Source organism: Erpetoichthys calabaricus, chromosome 8 (assembly GCF_900747795.2).
Source record: "Erpetoichthys calabaricus chromosome 8, fErpCal1.3, whole genome shotgun sequence".
NCBI classification, from domain to species: domain Eukaryota; kingdom Metazoa; phylum Chordata; class Cladistia; order Polypteriformes; family Polypteridae; genus Erpetoichthys; species Erpetoichthys calabaricus.
Genome location: NC_041401.2, coordinates 110641671 through 110660275, shown reverse-complemented (window position 1 = coordinate 110660275; position 18605 = coordinate 110641671). Strand labels below are relative to the sequence as shown.

Genomic DNA, 18605 nt, shown 5'->3' with positions numbered 1-18605 from the left:
TTCCAGTCTCTGTAGTCTTACTTTGCTCTTCCCTCCTCATCCTTTTCCTTTCATTTACAAATTCAGCCATAGTTTAAGAATTTGTGGTATCTCGCTTTCCTCTGCTTTGTCTAGTCTTGATGGCCTATCCACCTCTTTCTCTCTCTCTAAGCCTCTAACTAAACTGAGGACTGCTCTTGGAATCTCAACACTTCTATCCTTGTCAAAAAGGGCTGAGAAGCATTTGATCTTTATTGGGGAGACTGAGGGAAGCCCAACTAATACCTGAGATACTCACCAACCTCTTCTGCAGCACAACTGAGAGTATCCTTACCAACTGAATCTTTGCGTGCTATCGCAGTTGTACTCTTGCTGATCGAAAGCTCCTACAACAAGCAATGAACACTGCCCAATACATCATTGGCACCCGACTGCCTGCCATTGAGGGCCCGTATCACAAGTGATGCTTATGGAGAGCATGCAGTATCATCAAGGTCACTTTCCACCCCAACCACAGAGTGTTTGCCTTCATACTTTCAGGTAAATAATTCGGGGGTCTTTGTGCTGGCACAAAACAAACTAAAGAGCAGCCTCTTTCCTGTAGCAGTTTCACTGCTGAACTCTAGATCCCAGTGTTAGAACCTCATATTCTCTAATTTATCTGCTACTATTGTACAACTAAGCATTTCTATTATTTGCACTTCTGCTCAGATTTGTCTTCTCAGTACTTTTTTGTTTTCAATGACAATAAAGTTGAATCTGAATCTGACTCTGACGTTTGTCACTCATGCGCATTGGAGGTTCTCCTCACTGGCTCACTCAAGGTACAGTATGTGGTAACCTGCTGGGGCAAGAGGGGGTTCTGTTGCTAATCTGTGTCCTCTCCTTTTCTCCCCACAGCTCAAAGAAACCTCTAATTGAGAGCACTTCTTCACGAGATAAGAAGCCTGAGTGCATGGAATGAGGTGTATTTTGAGGCTGAGACCTCATTGAACAGAAGCTACTGGGGAGACCTTTGTTGTTAAAAGAGAACCGGCTATACAGAACCCTATTGTTTATACTGTTTTGTTGCCCTTGAGGCTACTTTCTTTATCCACCAAACGGCATTGATCTTTAGTTTAAAGGAAATTAAACGGGACAACCCAGTTGGCATCCCGATTATTCTTCAGTGGTCAGGGTCTGTTCTTCCTGTGCCCAGCCACAACTTCTAACTTCAGTATATCTCTCTCTTTCTTATACTCTTTCTGTCAGGATGACCATATTATATAATCTGTGCTCCCAGAATACTAAGTGTCAGCAAATGTTCCTTCACAGACTTTAATCAATTTTCAAAAGGATTAGAGTTTTAGGCAGTAGTGGAAACAAGGAAGCACCGAACAAAATGGAGTAATGTGCCAGATTTTCAGATTACATCTTGCCTGAAGAAGGGGCCTGAGTTGCCTCGAAAGCTTGCATATAGTAATCTTTTTAGTTAGCCAATAAAAGGTGTCATTTTGCTTGGCTTTTCTCTACATCAATTTTCAATAAACTTTATATGAAGCTCTTTGTAATTTATTTCCAATTGGTGTCCTTGGCACATTACCCCATTTTGTTCGGTGCTTCCTTGTTTCCACTACTGCCTAAAACTCTAATCCTTTTAGATCTGTCCTCTCTATATCTCATCTCATACCTGTGGAACCTTACTGTTAAGAAACCGTTGGTGCTAAACTACTTCTTCCTTAATTTTGGAAAACACCCGAGACTGTCACAAATGATAATTGAATTTCTTCATTTCATAGTTGTACATATGGAATTATCTGAATCTCAAATTACCAAAGAATCTGTGAGAACTTTTGTGGGCTGGTCTACTGCTGTTCAGTGCTTTAAATCTTGAATGTCTACTACTCAATGACACTGCTGTTAGTTCAGTGCTCCCAGTTCATGATGGGTTTTGGGAGGTCACCATGAAGACTTGACATTTGTAATAAATGTTATGTACAATTCTGATTAATTTGCTATATTGGAAATAATCAATAAATAATTAATAACATAAAAACTAAACAAACTGTTGATTTTAGGAAAAGTGAAAGTAACAAACCCTGTGAATGCTCATTTCTTTCAAGTGTTTTTTTAAGGTAGAATCAATAACAACTGAAAACTTAGTTTAATAGCATCATAGCTCATCACCCATTTTTTAGTTATAACACCTTGGTTATTAGGTCAATATGAATAAAATATAAGACTTGTCTTAATTTTGGCGCTTTCAACATTGATGGAACAAGCTCTTTTCATTTCTGAATTCTTCACGTCTGTTTAGGGGTGATGATTTGACAATTTTTGTTTGTCAGTCATGAGCATATAGTTGACAATAAAGTCATGCATTATCACTCTCTGTTATCTGAGTCTGTCTTTGCAGTATTGTGAGGCGTCTACAGCAAAATGAATCAGTTCACAATCACTTTTTTGAGGGAGACCATTAGTAATACATTTTATTATCAATCACTGATGTGCATTTATTCCAGTGCCGCAGTAAATTCCTACTGCAATGCTTTCAGTCTGCATTAGTATACTGAAAAAGTACGGAAACACTCCATTTTTAAAATGGTACTATACCAGTTGTCACACACATGCGATTGGGTGGCAGCTAAAGGGCCTGAATAATAGCAGTTCCATGTCAGACCAGGGGGTGGCGAGGTACACAGACTTTCTCTCTCAATCATCTGCAGACCATCTATGGGAAATCCCGCACGGTTCTGGCCCCACTGATGACGTCACTTCCTGTCGCGGCCTTTAAATCTTTGCAACCTTAACTTAGTTATGTTTTGGACTCAGACCTGTGAACATCTCACAATCTATCTACCCATTTTGCAGGCAGGGCACAATATATGGGTGGCTGCCCCAAACCTTTTTGATGTCTTTTGTCTATTCTTGTGACACAGTATTATGCTAATCTTGATACTGGAAGTACATGGTTGCACACAGGCACCTTGTGCTTTGTCGTATATCAATGTGGTTGAAATACCAAGGGGAATAATCCCCCACTTCAACTCTCAGTCTTTGAAGAAAGATTATGAAATTAACTAGCTGCAGACCCCAAGATGGTTTATGATATGCATAGTATGAAGAAGTGTGTTTGAACATGAGTGTGACACAGCAAGGGAGCATATGCATTTGTGCATTGGACCAGGGAGGTCAGGTAGAATGAAACAACTAGGAGCTGTGGGGTGGTGAAGTTATCCATTATTTGCTTCTGTATCATTTTGGTACCAGTATTGAGGTGTGAAAGATGGTATTGGTATTAAAGTCTAAATTTTTGTATCAATTTGACACTAGTCTGAATTTTCATAACTGACAGTCAGCAGGCAAGCTGCTTGAAGGGAGTGGCTATAACAGAAGTTGGGCACACTGTTATGAATTCAGGTTCCAAAATTTCTGAAAGGCATGATGGCAGAAAACAGGCTTAAAGCTCAAAGTAGGCCTGTCCATTAAAAATGAGCAAGGCTTATGAATTCAGATTGATAGAGGAAAGCCATATAAACCCTCTGGCTCAAAGAACCAGATAGTATATCTAAGAATAATGAAGTTTATTCGTTACTACGTGCATTTCTCATCTTGTGATATTGTGGGTGTACCAGAGGTCAATGCCAAAACCAGAAGACAAAAATCCCTGACCAAACGGTTTGCCACACAAACTATTTGTTATATCTAAAAACTTGGATGACATGAGCTCCATGCCAGTATCTTTTATAGCAATACAACATGATATAAGAATGCAACATTGCAGGCAATGTGACTAGCAACAAAATGACTGTGCCCATCAAAAAAAATCACACAAAATGGCAATGGGTATGGGAAGCTAAGTAAAAAAACAAAACAAAAAGTCATTTAGGGATGTACAGCTGTGTATGGAAAGTGTTTGTGCATGGACACATTTGTTATAAGTCCCAATGGTAAAAGCACAGCCCTGTTCTAATGCTTTTTTGAAAGGTAAAAAAGCAGATCCTGTAAAATATCAAAAAGAATGAAAACAAAAAGATGGTTTTGTTTTTATTTGGGGGAAAGTAAAAGAAAAACATTTTTTTTATATTTTTTATGAAAAATGTGGTTTTATTTTGGAAGATTTAGTAATTTCAAACTATACTCTTTTTTTGCTTCGCTTTATTTTTTTATAGCATAGGACCTGAGACTATGGACTGAGCAGGAATCCTAGATATGCTTTTCACAGTTTTTTAATCTTTCTAGGTGTCATCTTCCTGAGAGGTTGCTATCATGTTATATTAAGCTGACTATGCTTCTTTGGGTAACATTTGAAGAAACAACCTTGGACTGGTGATGATGATGGCTGTCCAGCCACAGTGAAGCTGTCAATGTATTGTTGAAAAGTCGATGCCAAGTCTTATTAAGTCAGCTTTCTCATGCAAACCAAATGTTGTGTGGCCTGTCTAAAGGCTGAAAATGTATCTCTTGGTGCAAATGTTCTAATTTTTGTTTCCTGCCAGTCTGCTAAGCTCCATGTGCAGTAGTTATTTTCCTCTTTAGATTAAGGCCCTATTCCAATGGCTGAATTCACCAAAATAGTATTGAACATTTAGTAAAGCCAGAACTCTGAAATTATCTTTTGCTGTAGACACCCTGATTCATGTTGTACACTTTTCATTTCAATGTTGATTTTTTTCTAACAGATGATGATTCTGCACTTTAAATAAACCCAAACAGAGTAAATGAACCCTGCATTTGCTTGTAACTATGATTTTATATGCCATTAGATGCTTAATCACTGTCACTCAAAATAACAGTGTAAACAGTATACTATGATGGTAGTAGCTCTGTGTACTTCCCATACCAGAAACAAAACTGCTGAAAGATCTTCATATAAATTAATCATTATACACAAAATAACAACAGAAGAATGAACAACGGAAGACCACAAAGTAACAGCTTGAAGAAGTCTCCATGCTAAGCAGATTTTCAGTCCCCTTCTGTACGTTCAGGTGGCTCATCCATTGAGCCATTATCCCAAAAATATAGTGTCTCCCTCTTGATTCTGGAAATATTTGATTTCTTGTGCAGCTCATGTCTTAACTATAAGTTCCAATGGCATATTGTCAAGACGGTGGCTTTACACACAGAGTAGGGGATGTTGGCAGGGCAATAACTGGAACCACTTCTGGAGTCAGGAATACTCCAAGAAAGTCTAATGGCCTTCTACAGCAGAGCTATCTCTAATTGCCTGTCATATTAAAATTATTTTACCTTTATCTTTTGTGTTAGTGTTACTCATCTTTACCTCCTCTCAACCAAGAGCATGACTCAAGTACTTTAACAAAACAGATTTCTGCCACTCATACTGTTTAATACGTGTCATCGATGCCTGCGTCATACACAATAATGCCATATTATCAACATTTTATTAGAATATTTAGCTACAGTATATAGATTGTCTAATTAGAATTTTAATAAAACAATCTTTTAAGAAATGTAATTTGCCTCAAAGCAAGATTATTCACCTCTGTCCCAATTTCCAGGCACCACCTACTTGCCATGTAAAATTGAGGTGGACACCTCATTCAATTGAGTGTGCTGTCACAATGGTTTCCTCACATGAGCTGTTTGCATCCATGCATACTTCATTCTTCTAAAATATCTTTTCACTGTTGTGATGTAAGCAATAAAGACTTTCAAGGTCTCAGATTGGCTCTGCATGAATGGCCTTAGTGCCTTGATGCCAATAATTTGTTAGACATTTCCATAAGATTGAATTCCCAGAAAGAAAGTTACGATTAAAAAAACAGAAAGTTACGATTTCAAATTGTCTGTGGAATAAGAACATGAAAGCTGATGAACTGCCACCACCAATTTGATGATTTCAAACTTATGATTCTATTCAGTGACTGGAGAAATATCTGCTGCTCCAGTCATATTTTCAGAAGAGTCCAAAACCATTTTTTTTATAACAAAGAAAATGTATTACTTCATCATTTCTACATTTAGATAACCCAGTAACCAGAATGCAAGTGGATACTCCAGCCTCTGAAAAACATCCTTCTCAAGTTAAAATTTATTCTGTAATTTTTCTTGGGACCAATATCACTGGTTAGTGAATTATTAGACTAAGGAATTGATTCTGAGACATTTTCAGAGACGTCAAATGAGTAGTGATGTGGAAAATTACGCTATTCACTTTATTCTCTGTCGCAGCGCCATTGTGGTTAAATGCTGGACTTACACAAATAGCATCAGTCCATATGTAGACACAGTCTTCTCTATAGCTTTGCTTTAGCTCATGCAGTAAGACAAGTTCTTGTAATTGCATTATAGTTGAGCTATTATGAAGAATAGGCTAAGGTACATAAAACTGATTTCTTACCACCCATGTGCTGCTATAAGGTGCTGGAAAATACCTGGTGCATTGCATAACTTAAAAGGCATTCTGTTAAATTAAAATTTTCTAAATTGACTACGAAATACAGAGACTGTGCTGGAGTGGTAGCTTTTTGTAAATAAATAGACATTTTAAAAAATGTATATAATGAGAAGTCAAGCAAAATGACACCTTTATTGGCTAACTAAGAAAGATTATAATATGAAAGGTTTTGAGGGATATTATAATCTTTTTAGTTAGCTAATAAAAGGTGTCATTTTGCTTGACTTGTCATTAAATCCATAATGGCTAACACGGTACTACATCCTAGTACTAGAAAATTTGTATTGGTAAACATAAAAATAACTACTTAAACATTACATTTTCTGGTGTCTGAAAATGTTAAATATTATTAAAGCCAGTTTATTCTTTGCTTATTTTCTAGGTCATTGTCACACACTTTTGAATAATGAAAGAAGTACTGCAAATGTTAGGTTACGTTGCTTTTTATGTAACTTTACAGATGTCACTACCCTTCAGAAGGTAAGTATTCATTAAGTGAAAGGACATTAGCTGCTACTCAGAGAATGCAAATGTTCTCCTTTTGTATTTGTTCTTTATCTATTCCTGACTGTCCTTACTCACAAACTGCATTTTTTATGAATTATAAGAACTATACATGCACCCTTTCCGATTCAAATTTGCTATAGGACACTAGGAAAAAATTACAATGATACTGGAACAAGTAAGAAATACATTTTATTTTAACACTGTGTGTGTGTCTGACTAGGTTCTCTATCCAGAATGCATTATTGAGCATTAGGAATTAAACCAAAGCTTTACTTAGAAATGAGGCAGATCACCGAGTCAAGACATTTATTCATCTGCTGAAATGCTAACCATGATCACTTTACAACAGGTTATTCATTATTGTCAAATATACCCTGCATTATCTGAATGTTATAAATAGGTATTTCTTTCTATTTAAGTGTTTGATTTCTTTGTGACAAAAATATCCAGTTATCCTCTTACAAGTCACATTATGAACACTAATAATTCTGAAAATCCCAATTTTAATGAAAAAGACACAAGTTTACAAATGATGCACTTCAAGCCTTTCAGAAACACAAATGATGGGAGTTTAGGAAAGAAAAAGTTGTGTCTATAGATTCCACGTAAAACTAATGTCGCCCAAAATAATTATTAGTTGACTGACAAGACAACCCTTTAGGTAAACCAAATTTTATATTATGTGGAAGTTTTACCACACTTTAAACTCTGCTTTTTAAATAAAGTGCAAAACATTATGACTAGTAGACACTTGCCCTTCAGTATAACAGTATTTAATCAAAGAAGCACCATTTCTAAAGACTTAACTGAAGCTACAATTTTACCTGTATTTTCAAAGTAATGATATTTTCATTCAATGACCTCATATGGTTTACATTTCATTGCTTATAGGGTGTAAATAAATGAATTGCAGCATTGCTTTTATAAATCAGAAATACGTTTCCAAGAATATTTGTGGGATTTTATGAATGATATTATTTGACAATAAAATGTCACTGCCCATAATTCAATTACTGTGCAAATGTTTTTGTGCCATGCATGCCTGAGTTGTTTCACATGTTTTGACGTGCTTAAACCTTTTTCATTCCAAGAGGTATATCAAAGCTAGGAGATTTTGCCAAAGCTAGCATTATGAGGGTCTCTTCACACAGATGGCCCTCAGTCACCACTTGGCACCTGGGACAAATGTTTGGCCCTGCACTTTACATTGAGAGCAAAAGCAACAGTCTCACCCAGTCAAGCCAGAGCAGAACCGATCAGGTGACTACTTGGGAATCTGACTGTGAAGATGTCTTTTCTCCATAGAAGGCTCAATCCATTTGAGTTCTTGTATAATACACAGAATTATAAAACCCCAAAATGCAAAATGACTTATATATATATATATATATATTATAAATATATATGATATATATATATAATATATATGATATATATATATAATATATATATGAGATATATATATAATATATATATATATAATATATATATATGATATATATATGAGATATATATATATATATATATATATATATATATATATATATATACTGTATATATATATATATATATACTGTATATATAATGTGCTAAAATGTAAGTTGATAAGTGGAAAACATTTACTAATGTGAGCAAGCTGAATCAACTGAATTTTTACAGAGAATAATAAAAAGATATCAGGAGCTCAGAATGTAATAAGCAGTTCATTGTTTTCATTCAAAGGCATCAATTAACATAACATGAAAAGTGATCATTTAAAGTTCAGTACAGAGTTTAGTATTCTATCTTCATGAAAGTTGATTAAATAAATGTAGAATGTGATTTACTTTGAATGTGTAGAAAAACTAAATGTACTGTAAGGCATGCAATATTTCAGGGGTCAAAGTGGATTTCAGAAAACACTTGGACGGATGTAGCTATAACACAGTATTGTGTTTAAAAGAGGTGAAATGAATTAAACAATAACGAAGAATACAATAGTATAACATAACCAACTCAATACAGGGCAGAGTCTATCTTGGCAGCAATGGAAGCAAGGCAGGAACTAGCCCTGGATGGGGCACCAGTCCATCACAGGGCCCATTCTTGTACATTCACAGCAGGCCATTCAAGAATAGTCAATTAAATAAACTCACACATCTTTGGGTTGTGGGAGGAAAGCCACAGTACCCTGTGTAAAACCCAAATAAACAAGGGGAGAGCAGGCAAACTCAACATATACTGTAAGTGGATGTAAAACAGCAGCACTAACCATTGTGCCACCCCTAACAGAAATAAGCCCTTGGGAATCAGAAAGAAAATTGTCCTGCAAGACAATAGACCAATCTAAAATTTTATATTTCAGCAGCATACCGTTCAGTCAAGTTTATTGAGTTAATGTCTCAGTCGTAATCACTATTGACAAGGACAGTGGTGAATGGGAGACAATAAAGAAATGACAACAGGATACTGTTTAGTAATATGCACAGACCCTAAATATGTGTAATAATGTGCCCTAGGGTGACCTTTCTCCAATTTTATTGTAGCAAATTGATAGAACTTTGTACTACTACTATAAACATGCTTTTATGACAGTGATACAGGTGTATTTTCTGAAATATTAAACGCAAGGGCAAAGTTATGGGGACGTCAGATCTTCAGAAAGCGGTTCCCCCCAAATTCTTCTATTTAGTTTATGTCAATTGTCAATTATTTTATCTGCTCAATTCCAAAGGCCACCCCATCGCCACTAACTTTATATCGATTGTGATTTAAACGAGCCGCTAAACGTCAAGGTGGAAACCTCCCCCCTCTGAAATTAGATCAATCATAAATGAATCGAGCCACTCTAAACTTCAAGAGCCAAAGGGACAGTTAATGGCTTGCCCACTTAGTTCTTTCAAGGGCCAACCAACCATGTCACATTTTCTGGTCTTGTCGCTGGTTAAATTTCACTCTTTAAAGGATCGTATTACATAGGACACTTTAGTCAGAAGATGTTCTATAAAACAAACATAGTAAAAATTTTGAGGACATTTTCAAATTTAAGACTTTAATATTTGACTGTGTTGTACTGCACAGGTATGTGTATGTTGTCACAAACTGCTGTCACATAGTTAACAAACATCAGTGATGGATGTTGAAATGGGTATGTCCAATTTAAAGTACGTTTTCAGAAGATATTTCTCTGGTTCCATGCTTTTACAATTGACCATACTGTATAATCAATGCTGTATACAGTAAACTGGCAAAGAAGGGGGAGACCCTAGTACAAAAATGTAACCTTTATTTATAATTGACTTGAATTAAAATCTGCCACTTAATATGCTCAATTGACAACATCTGTTTCAATTTCAAGACATAAAATTAATAAAAGACAGAATGGCAATGTTTTCTTGAATGTTTAGAGAAAATCAACTCATATAAGGAGAGCAACTCTATAAAATAACCTGGAAATCTCTGAATGATATTTGGATGCAAAAAAAAAAAAACAAAATAATGTGTCTATGACTCAGTTTTGTTTAAAATGACACTGAAGCCTAAAAAATAAAACTTGCCAGCAAATATTTGAATTAAAATGACTCTCAATTTTAGAAAAGGAAACTTTTATTTGTATGTTTTAATGCCTAACTGTGAGAGAAAACCCTTCTTAAATAAATCGGTAAAAGACTAAATGTAATCATATTTCTTTCACCTATGTGTGCATTTGGTAAATACGATTTATATTCAGTGCCTCCCACTAACAAATCCACCTAATAAATCGATCAAAAAAGCCAGGTCTAGAGAGCAGAGCGAATTCTTTCTCTCTGAAGATAGCCGCCCGGTCTCCAAGCGCAAGCTGTGAAAGAACCTCTGAATCCACATCACTCCCAACAGCAATCACTGTTGACATTGCATCTGCTTTCCTCAAAGAAGTCAGCGCCTCCGCAAGATTTTTGCTATCTGTTATTCCATCAGTGATGAAGACAAACGAGAGCTCTGCATTGCGTCTAACAGCCTTCTGCCTACCTCCCTGTTGGTTGACAATGTTGTTAATGGCATAAATGATAGCTGAGCCCACATTGGAGGAGGAGTCAAGATAGCGAACTTGTGCCAGGCTATCCATTATAGTGGTAAGATTGTGGGTCAAAGAGAAGGCTATCTGTTGGTCTGTTTCTCCGCCATACTGTAGGAAAGCAATGCGTGCATTGAGGTCATCATCATCTTGCTTTGCCAGTGTTAGCCTTTGAGCCACTTCTTCCACAAAGTTTCGAGCATGTCGGAAGTTTTCATCTCCTATTCGCTCAGAACCATCTAGTAGGAAGACAATATCAACTGGACGCTGGGTACAATGAGCAACTGCAAGCTCTGTTGAGAAAGAGACATATGATCAGAAATATGAAGCACTGATAAGAAATTCTAAAGCCTTACTACACTATCACGGATGTAGTGAGGCCTCTGGGTGAAGCATTTTGGCAGACCTTAAGCAATAGCAACAAATGACAGGACATACATAGAAAGTGAATCTTCAGATGATGAAGTGCATTTGTATGAAGTATATTTATGAACTATATTTTTCAAATACTCTGATTGTGGTATAGTGGATCCACGGCTAAGCAGCTGGTCCATTTTAAAGTAATAAATAATTCAATTGCTAGCTCAATCTCCATGGGGGAGCGTGCTCATGCAGCTGTGGGAGGTTGGTGACGTGATTGAGGGTGTGTTCTGTCTTAATTGTTTAATTCTGTTTCCATAGTTCACAATTGAGGCATTGCACCCACGGAGGTATATAAGGTAGAGCTGGCACAAGAAAAAGGAGAAGATTGGCAGAAAGAGAGGGAAGGAGTCAGAAGTTAAAAGAAAGGAGGGAAAAGAAAGATAGGGGAGGGTGAGTGCCAGTGCAAGTGAGAAAAAGAGAGAAAGCAGACAGCTGGGAGGAGAGCCCCTGGACAGGAGTGGATGGCCGATGCTGAGGGGCTGGAGAAGGCTACTCAAGCTGAGCGATCTTAAATAGGGATGGGAATTGATAAGATTTTCACGATTCCGATTCCATTTTCGATTCTGTTTAACAATTCGATTCTTTATCGATTCTCCTATCGATTCTTATTTTTAAAAAAGGAGAACACACAGGTCAATTAGCTTAGAACTTTGTTTTATATCTTATCTTTGAACAAGATAGAAATTTAGGAGTAGCATGACCTTACAAACCCAACAGTGAGATCTTAAGAGATCCACAGCCTATGGCTCCTCGATGGGGTGCCATGGGGTCCCCAGAAAAAAATTTGTAAATGTAAAATAACAATAAAATAAATATTCTTCTGTAGCAATAACAAAGTATAACATAAATTATTCTGTGACAATTACACAAGAATGTCCAGTAACATTTACACTCTCCTTTTTAAAAGTATATATGAGCTGAGCACTCAAAAATAAAACTACATCAGCCAGCAACAAATACAATCAACTCAAGTCCAATGGAACTGTGCACTGAGAAATTCTGCAACCATCAACTATTTTGACAGCTACATCCATGTTGGCCGCAATATCAACAGTGGCTGCCACAACCTTGTCTTTGATACCATACTCCTCCAAGATCTCATCAATCTCCTCTGCTACAGCTGTCCCTGTCTGTGCCTGGTACATTGGTTTGGTTTTGAGGACTTTTTCTTGAGCCTGGCCATTCCTGACATAATGCAGCGTTACTGTGAGGTAATGATCTTGACTAAAACTTGTCCATCCATCTGCAGTGACGGCTGCCTTCAACACATGATTCAGCTCAGAAATCAGATTTGCCTTTTCGACCGCATACCAAACAGGGATCAAGTGGTTGGTTAAACTGTCTCTGTTTGGGGCTTTGTACTTAGGGTTCAGAGTCTTTGTCATTTCTCTAAAAGATATATAAATGGAAACAGATGAAAGATCTGGTAAGAGGAGAACATGCAACTTTGACATTCCCTGACTTAGCCTACAATTAAACACATTCACTTACCGAAAATCAGGGGCATCTACTGTGGCAAATGGGTGCAAGCCTTTTACCACAAACTTAGTCACTGCTCGGTGACATTCATCTATCCTGGCCTGTGTCATTTTACTTTTCCCCGCCTCTGTGAAAGGAGAAGCAACCGGTAGACTGCAGCGAGAACTGCCAGCATCTGAGACAGCCAGACTCTGTCTGTCTCTCTCGTCATGGTCATCTAAATGCAATGCACAGTAATAGCAGGTTTTGCAATAAGGCAAATCGCGCTAACATAATATGCAATGTTAGTTGATTAGTTACCTGCCGTATTAACGGGAGAGGACGTGCAAACGTTACCGCTGCTGCTGGGTTGAGATTCACTAGTCCGGAGCGGATCAAAAATACGACATTCATTTAAGGTTATCGCGTGTTTTGTGAGCAAATGCTTTTGCATATTCGTAGTGTTTCCTCCCTTTGATGAAATATCTACTTTGCAAGTATTGCAAGTTGCCCTGTTGTCATCCTTTCTCGTAAAGTATAACCAAACTTTTGACCGTTTGTGCCGCTTAGGCGCCATGTTTCCTGCTGGGTAAATGACGCTACGCAACATGGTGACGTCATTTGAGGCGACTGGAATCGATAGGGGAGTCGTTTGCAAAAATGGCAAACAATTCCAAGGAATTGAAACAGTGGGAACCGGTTCTCAACAAGAACCGGTTTTCGATTCCCATCCCTAATCTTAAAGCTAGAGTAACCCATTGGTGGGACTTGCCGAGTAAGTCTGGGAAGGCAGCAGGATTCAGGGAGGCTCTGACGGGGAGCCCTGTTGGGGCCACAATTGCCAGAGGGACCCAAACCTTGGCAAGCTGAGGCCTGTGTTGGAAGCCCTGCTGGGAGCCATGGGACAACAGGGACCCAGACCTCTAGTAGGGGTTGGATGGCTGCACCTGTCGGCAGGGCATCTCTTCTGTTGCAGGGCCTTGCAGAAGAGGTGAGCAGAGGAGATGTTGTTTTCAAAGGTCTCCATCAGGGTTTTAAAAGGACAGTTTTCTTGCCTTAGGAGTTTTTAACTATGATTTTAAGGAATTATTTATTGGACTTGGTTTTAACCTCCACATGGACACCATTTATTTTTATGGATTATTTATTTATGGAAGAAGCACCGCACTATTGATTTGGACACTTATTGTTTGGATTAATTTAATAAGCACTATTTCAGCTTTGCACCTACCCCTTGCTATTTGTGAGTGTCTTCATTTTCCTGGCTCATCCCTTGGTTACATTACAGGTGATGCTGGTTCAAGAGGATCCCGGAAGGGAACGGTAGTGTTGGGCTGACACACACCATTACACTGACTTTCCTAGTTGAGCACTTTCTCCCAGAGTTTCTAAATTGGCCCTATAAGGATAAGTGTGACCTTGTGCATAAGTGTGCTGTGATGGAATGGAGTCCCTTCCAAGGTTTGCTCCTGGATGATAGGAAATTGTGTTTTTTTTGTTTTGTTTTTTTTTGTTTGTTTTTTTTTTACTTTTGCCTGTAAATCACATACTGAGTTTACAGAAAAGTCACTATGATATTTGAAAGGAATTATAGATATTGTTTCTAATTTTCACAAGATAATACATTTGTAAGTAACTATTCACATGGCATATTTAACCTGGTGTCATATTTTACATTGTCACACACGTGCGCATGGGAGGCAGCTAAAGGGCTTGAGTAAAGGCAGTTCTGAGGCATGCCGGGATGTGGCAGAGTGCACTGACTCTTTTTCTCCCTTCCCTGTAGACTATTCATGTGAGATTCCACCTGGCTCTCTTGACGTCACTTCCGGGACCGAGCCAATGGAAGGAGACCTTGCCGGCTCTGGCCCCTGTGATGTCACGTCCGGGCTCGAACCAATGGCTGAAGACCATGAGCCCGATCCTTATGATCTCACTTCCTGTCTCCCCCTTTAAAAGCCTGCACCTTTTACCTATTTACCACCTTTTACCAGTCTTGTTTTGGACTCGGTTGTGTGCACATCAGTGCTGTATACTGTACTTTAAAGAAACAACTTTGCAGCCAGGAAACAAATTATACGGGTGGCTGCCCCAAACCTTTATATGACTCTGTCTCAACTTTGTGACAACATACACAGTGGTCATTTCTGAACCTGGTTATCATAACTCAGGGTTAATTGAAATTTAATCTATGCATTACTGTATCTATAATATATCCACTACAACTTAAATCTTACAGTCTTACATTGCTGTTTTGTGGCTTACATGTGAGGCTGTCAACTATATAAAGTCAAAAAAAATCCTTAAGGTATTGATCTTAAAATAATTGTCTGTCACTATTAGACAGCTTGCAAAATACATAATTGAATAGTGTATGTTGGGCTAAGTGGCAACTTTAAAGTAGCCACATATGAGTGATTGTGGGAATGTGTGTAACAGTGGCCTGCAATGGACTAGTGCGCAGTCCAGATTTGTTTCCCCTCTTGCTCTCAATACTACTCTCCACTACACTGAACTAAATAAGCAGTAGAAAGTAGACTGATAGATGAAGAAAAAAAATTGCTTTATATCAGAACCAGTAACGGCACACTGCACAATATCGTGCAGTGAATACACTTGACCTGAGCATTCATAGTTGTCATACTCTTTCTCTGTATGTTTAGCATTTGTTTGCTCAGAGGTTGATGCTCTTGCTGCTTCCTGAGCAGCTCTTCTTTTCTCCACCCTAGCGGCCCGCTTCTTCTCTTCCTTTGTCGGCATCTTTTCACGTTAAAACTGATTAAGTCAGTGTTTGTGTCGCAATTACTTAGTGTGTTTTCTTTAATTTTTCACTTAAGCTTGCACTTAAATCTTCAGTCGGCCTCAAGAATGATTTAAGATATGAAGAAGTAGGGGAAGTGATGGCAAAGGTGGTAGTGAATGAGAACGGCACCCATACACATGCACCACACGGCCGTCCTGTTGGCCGCTGCCGAGAGTTGATTCTACAATAAAATAAAATAAAAATAATAAGAGGAATAACCTTGGAGGTCAATCATCACCCCGAAAGTGGATAGTAGATGTCACGTAGTATATGTGCACCAAATTTCAGGTCAATAGGTCAAACGGTTTGCGAGCTACAGGTGATTTAAAATCCTGGACAGACAAACGAGCATCCACGGTAGTGTATTATATATAAAAACACATTAACGTACCTGTTTTACATGGAAGATCTGGGCAAACAATAACCGGTTCTGTAAAAAGAAAGTACACATCAGTTTGCAAACCACAAAAGCTGTAACAAAGAGACATTTCTTGAACTGATACTGTTTAAATTGTTACCATAAAATAAAAAATAATTTTGGAAAAACAATGGCCTTTTAAACTGTTCAAAAAATACTTTACAAGTATGAGAAGGGAATTTCAGCTAAGACCAGCAAAAAAATAAAATCATACCAAATTTTTTTTTTTTAAATTTTGCACAAAAAGTTTAAAATCTTAAGGAAAAGTCTACATATTTATGCTAGTTTTGAACACATAGTGCAACCTATGACAGCAGTGTGTATTTGACAAGATTTGATGGTTATGAGTTTGGCGAGTTATTTTGTATATTCTTATTTTTTTAATCCTTATTTTTCTGATGATAGAAGATATTTTAAAGAAACATTACATGGTAAATAAGAAGACCGACAATGAACTTCTGACATTTAGCAAAACGAAAATGTGTTTACTGCATGAAAAAATGACAAACTTGCATTATTGTATCCTAATCTAGATGTTCAGAAGTTCTCCTATGTATATCACATAAAACAGAATTTATTACCTGGACACAGTCTTTCCTCCATTCCATCAATGAATTCCTCAGCAACCAAATCGACAAAGTTTGACATCTCTGTAACATTGCCACTTGGGCAGGCAATGTCCCTCAAACTCTCACTTTCCTGTTTCCGGCGGAACATGTCACCAATTCCAATTGCATGGACAACAATGTTTTTATCACAAAGAGATGATAGAAGGGCAGAATTGTCCCTTGGGTCATAACGGCCATCAGTAACAACAACTGCAAACACTCTAGCTTTATCACGCCTGCTCTGTCTGATCATTTGATTGTAGGCATACTCAAGGGCAGAGGGGGTCCACGTGCCACCTGCAATCCACTGGAGCTTCTTCACGGCTTCTTTAAAGGCAGACAGGGAATCAATGCGTGGATCATCAAGTTGGATAGCTTCAAAAGTGCCTTCATGGCTGTACTGGACAACACCAATACGAGTCCCTGAAAAATGAGACAAGTACAGAAATATAGTACATATGACCTAGCAGTAGTCAGGGGAAAAGGTGGCTGTGGGTGCTAACAGACAGACCTCTCCAAAACCAGCCACAAAAATATATATTTATTTATTTCAACAAACTGGCACAGGTTTAATTTAATTTATTCTGTGAAAAATCATTTATTTAATTAGTTTCTGACTTCAGTGGAGAGGCAGGCGGATAAGAAATAAATGAAGTTTTATTTCAGGGTGAGGAACCAACTCCAATATTACAAATGGGCCCACAAATTTTGACTGGCACAACCAGTATCAAATACTTTCCTGAACTGCATTTTAAATTGTCTTTTCTCACTGTAGTTTTGATGTTGTTTCAGTGAAACTTGACTATTGGTATTGGGATACTGAAGAGATTGCTGTGGCAAGAAAGTCTCTTCAGGTTCACAATAGTATAAAATAAATTTTAAAATAAAAGAAATGATTTAGCTTTCCAAATCAGGTTATTTTTTTCAGAATTGGTTTAAATTGAATTTGATGTGCTCCATGCCAGTTGTTCTACTGATTACAAGAAGCAAAAATGTATAGTATGATTTTTTTACAGGTTGATTTGCAACTTATTAACGTAAAGATATTCTAATTTGTGTGACATTTATCTTATTGCCCTAAGATGTTTGATTTGTAATGGTTTTAATTACTCTTAACCTTTCTGACTACTTTGCTTAGCTTTCTGTTAACTTTAATAAGCTTTGAGTATATAAGGAAGAGACAAAAACTGAAAATCAGAAAGCTGATTATTGTCATTGATAGGCTCAGCTATTTGTTATTAATTTTGTAGTACTAGGGTGTTGTACTGTGTTAGCCATTATGAATGTAGTGAGAAGTCAAGCAAAATGACACATTTTATTGGATAACTAAAAAGATTACAATATGCAAGCTTTCGAGGCAACTCAAGCCCCTTCTTCCGGCAAGATGTATTAATTTTGCATAACAGTTTCTTCATATTTAAACCCACTCTGGTAATCAACAGTATAAATCTATTATACTATAAACTGTCTTGATTCATACCTTTTCCTAATTACAACATACTTACAATACTTATAAATATTTCACTGGCATCTTCTGATATTCACATATACTGAATGTATTCTTAAAATGTAGTTTGCTTTTCCTTAGTTGATGCTTCAAATGTATTTTTGTCTCATTGTTTCTAAATAAGCCGCATTTGTTGGAACAAATGTAGGCTTCACCTTTTACATCAGGCATTCAGGGCTATCATTCTGTTATTAATTAAATAAAACAAACAATACTGCACTAAGTCAGGTTTATCGCAATACACAGAACTGACACAAAGGGAAACAAAACAGGTGAAATGTGACTCTTGACTGTTAAGCCTTCAACACTGATTTAGGTTTAATAGCCAATTTCTTTAACATTTGTTAGTATGGGATTTTTCATACTTTTTGAATTCGCTTCACTGCTAAAGAAGAAATTAAGAAAAATAGTGGATGAAAAATGTGTTAAATGAGAGGAGACCATTCAGTCCATCCAGCTCATACAC

At 37.3% G+C, this 18605-nt stretch overlaps 1 protein-coding gene across 1 annotated transcript in view; it reads right to left on the bottom strand.

Annotated features, from left to right (window-relative positions):
- Positions 1–10137: 10137 nt before the first annotated feature.
- Positions 10138–18605, bottom strand: part of col6a2 (collagen, type VI, alpha 2) — a 61830-nt gene continuing 53362 nt past the window's right edge. The window contains exons 27-29 of the mRNA XM_051930606.1: positions 16606–17055; positions 15998–16036; positions 10138–11215 (exon numbers count right to left, since the gene is read on the bottom strand). Coding sequence (XP_051786566.1) covers positions 10608–11215; positions 15998–16036; positions 16606–17055 — 1097 coding nt within the window. The 3' untranslated portion in view covers positions 10138–10607. The remainder of the gene's footprint in view (positions 11216–15997; positions 16037–16605; positions 17056–18605) is intronic.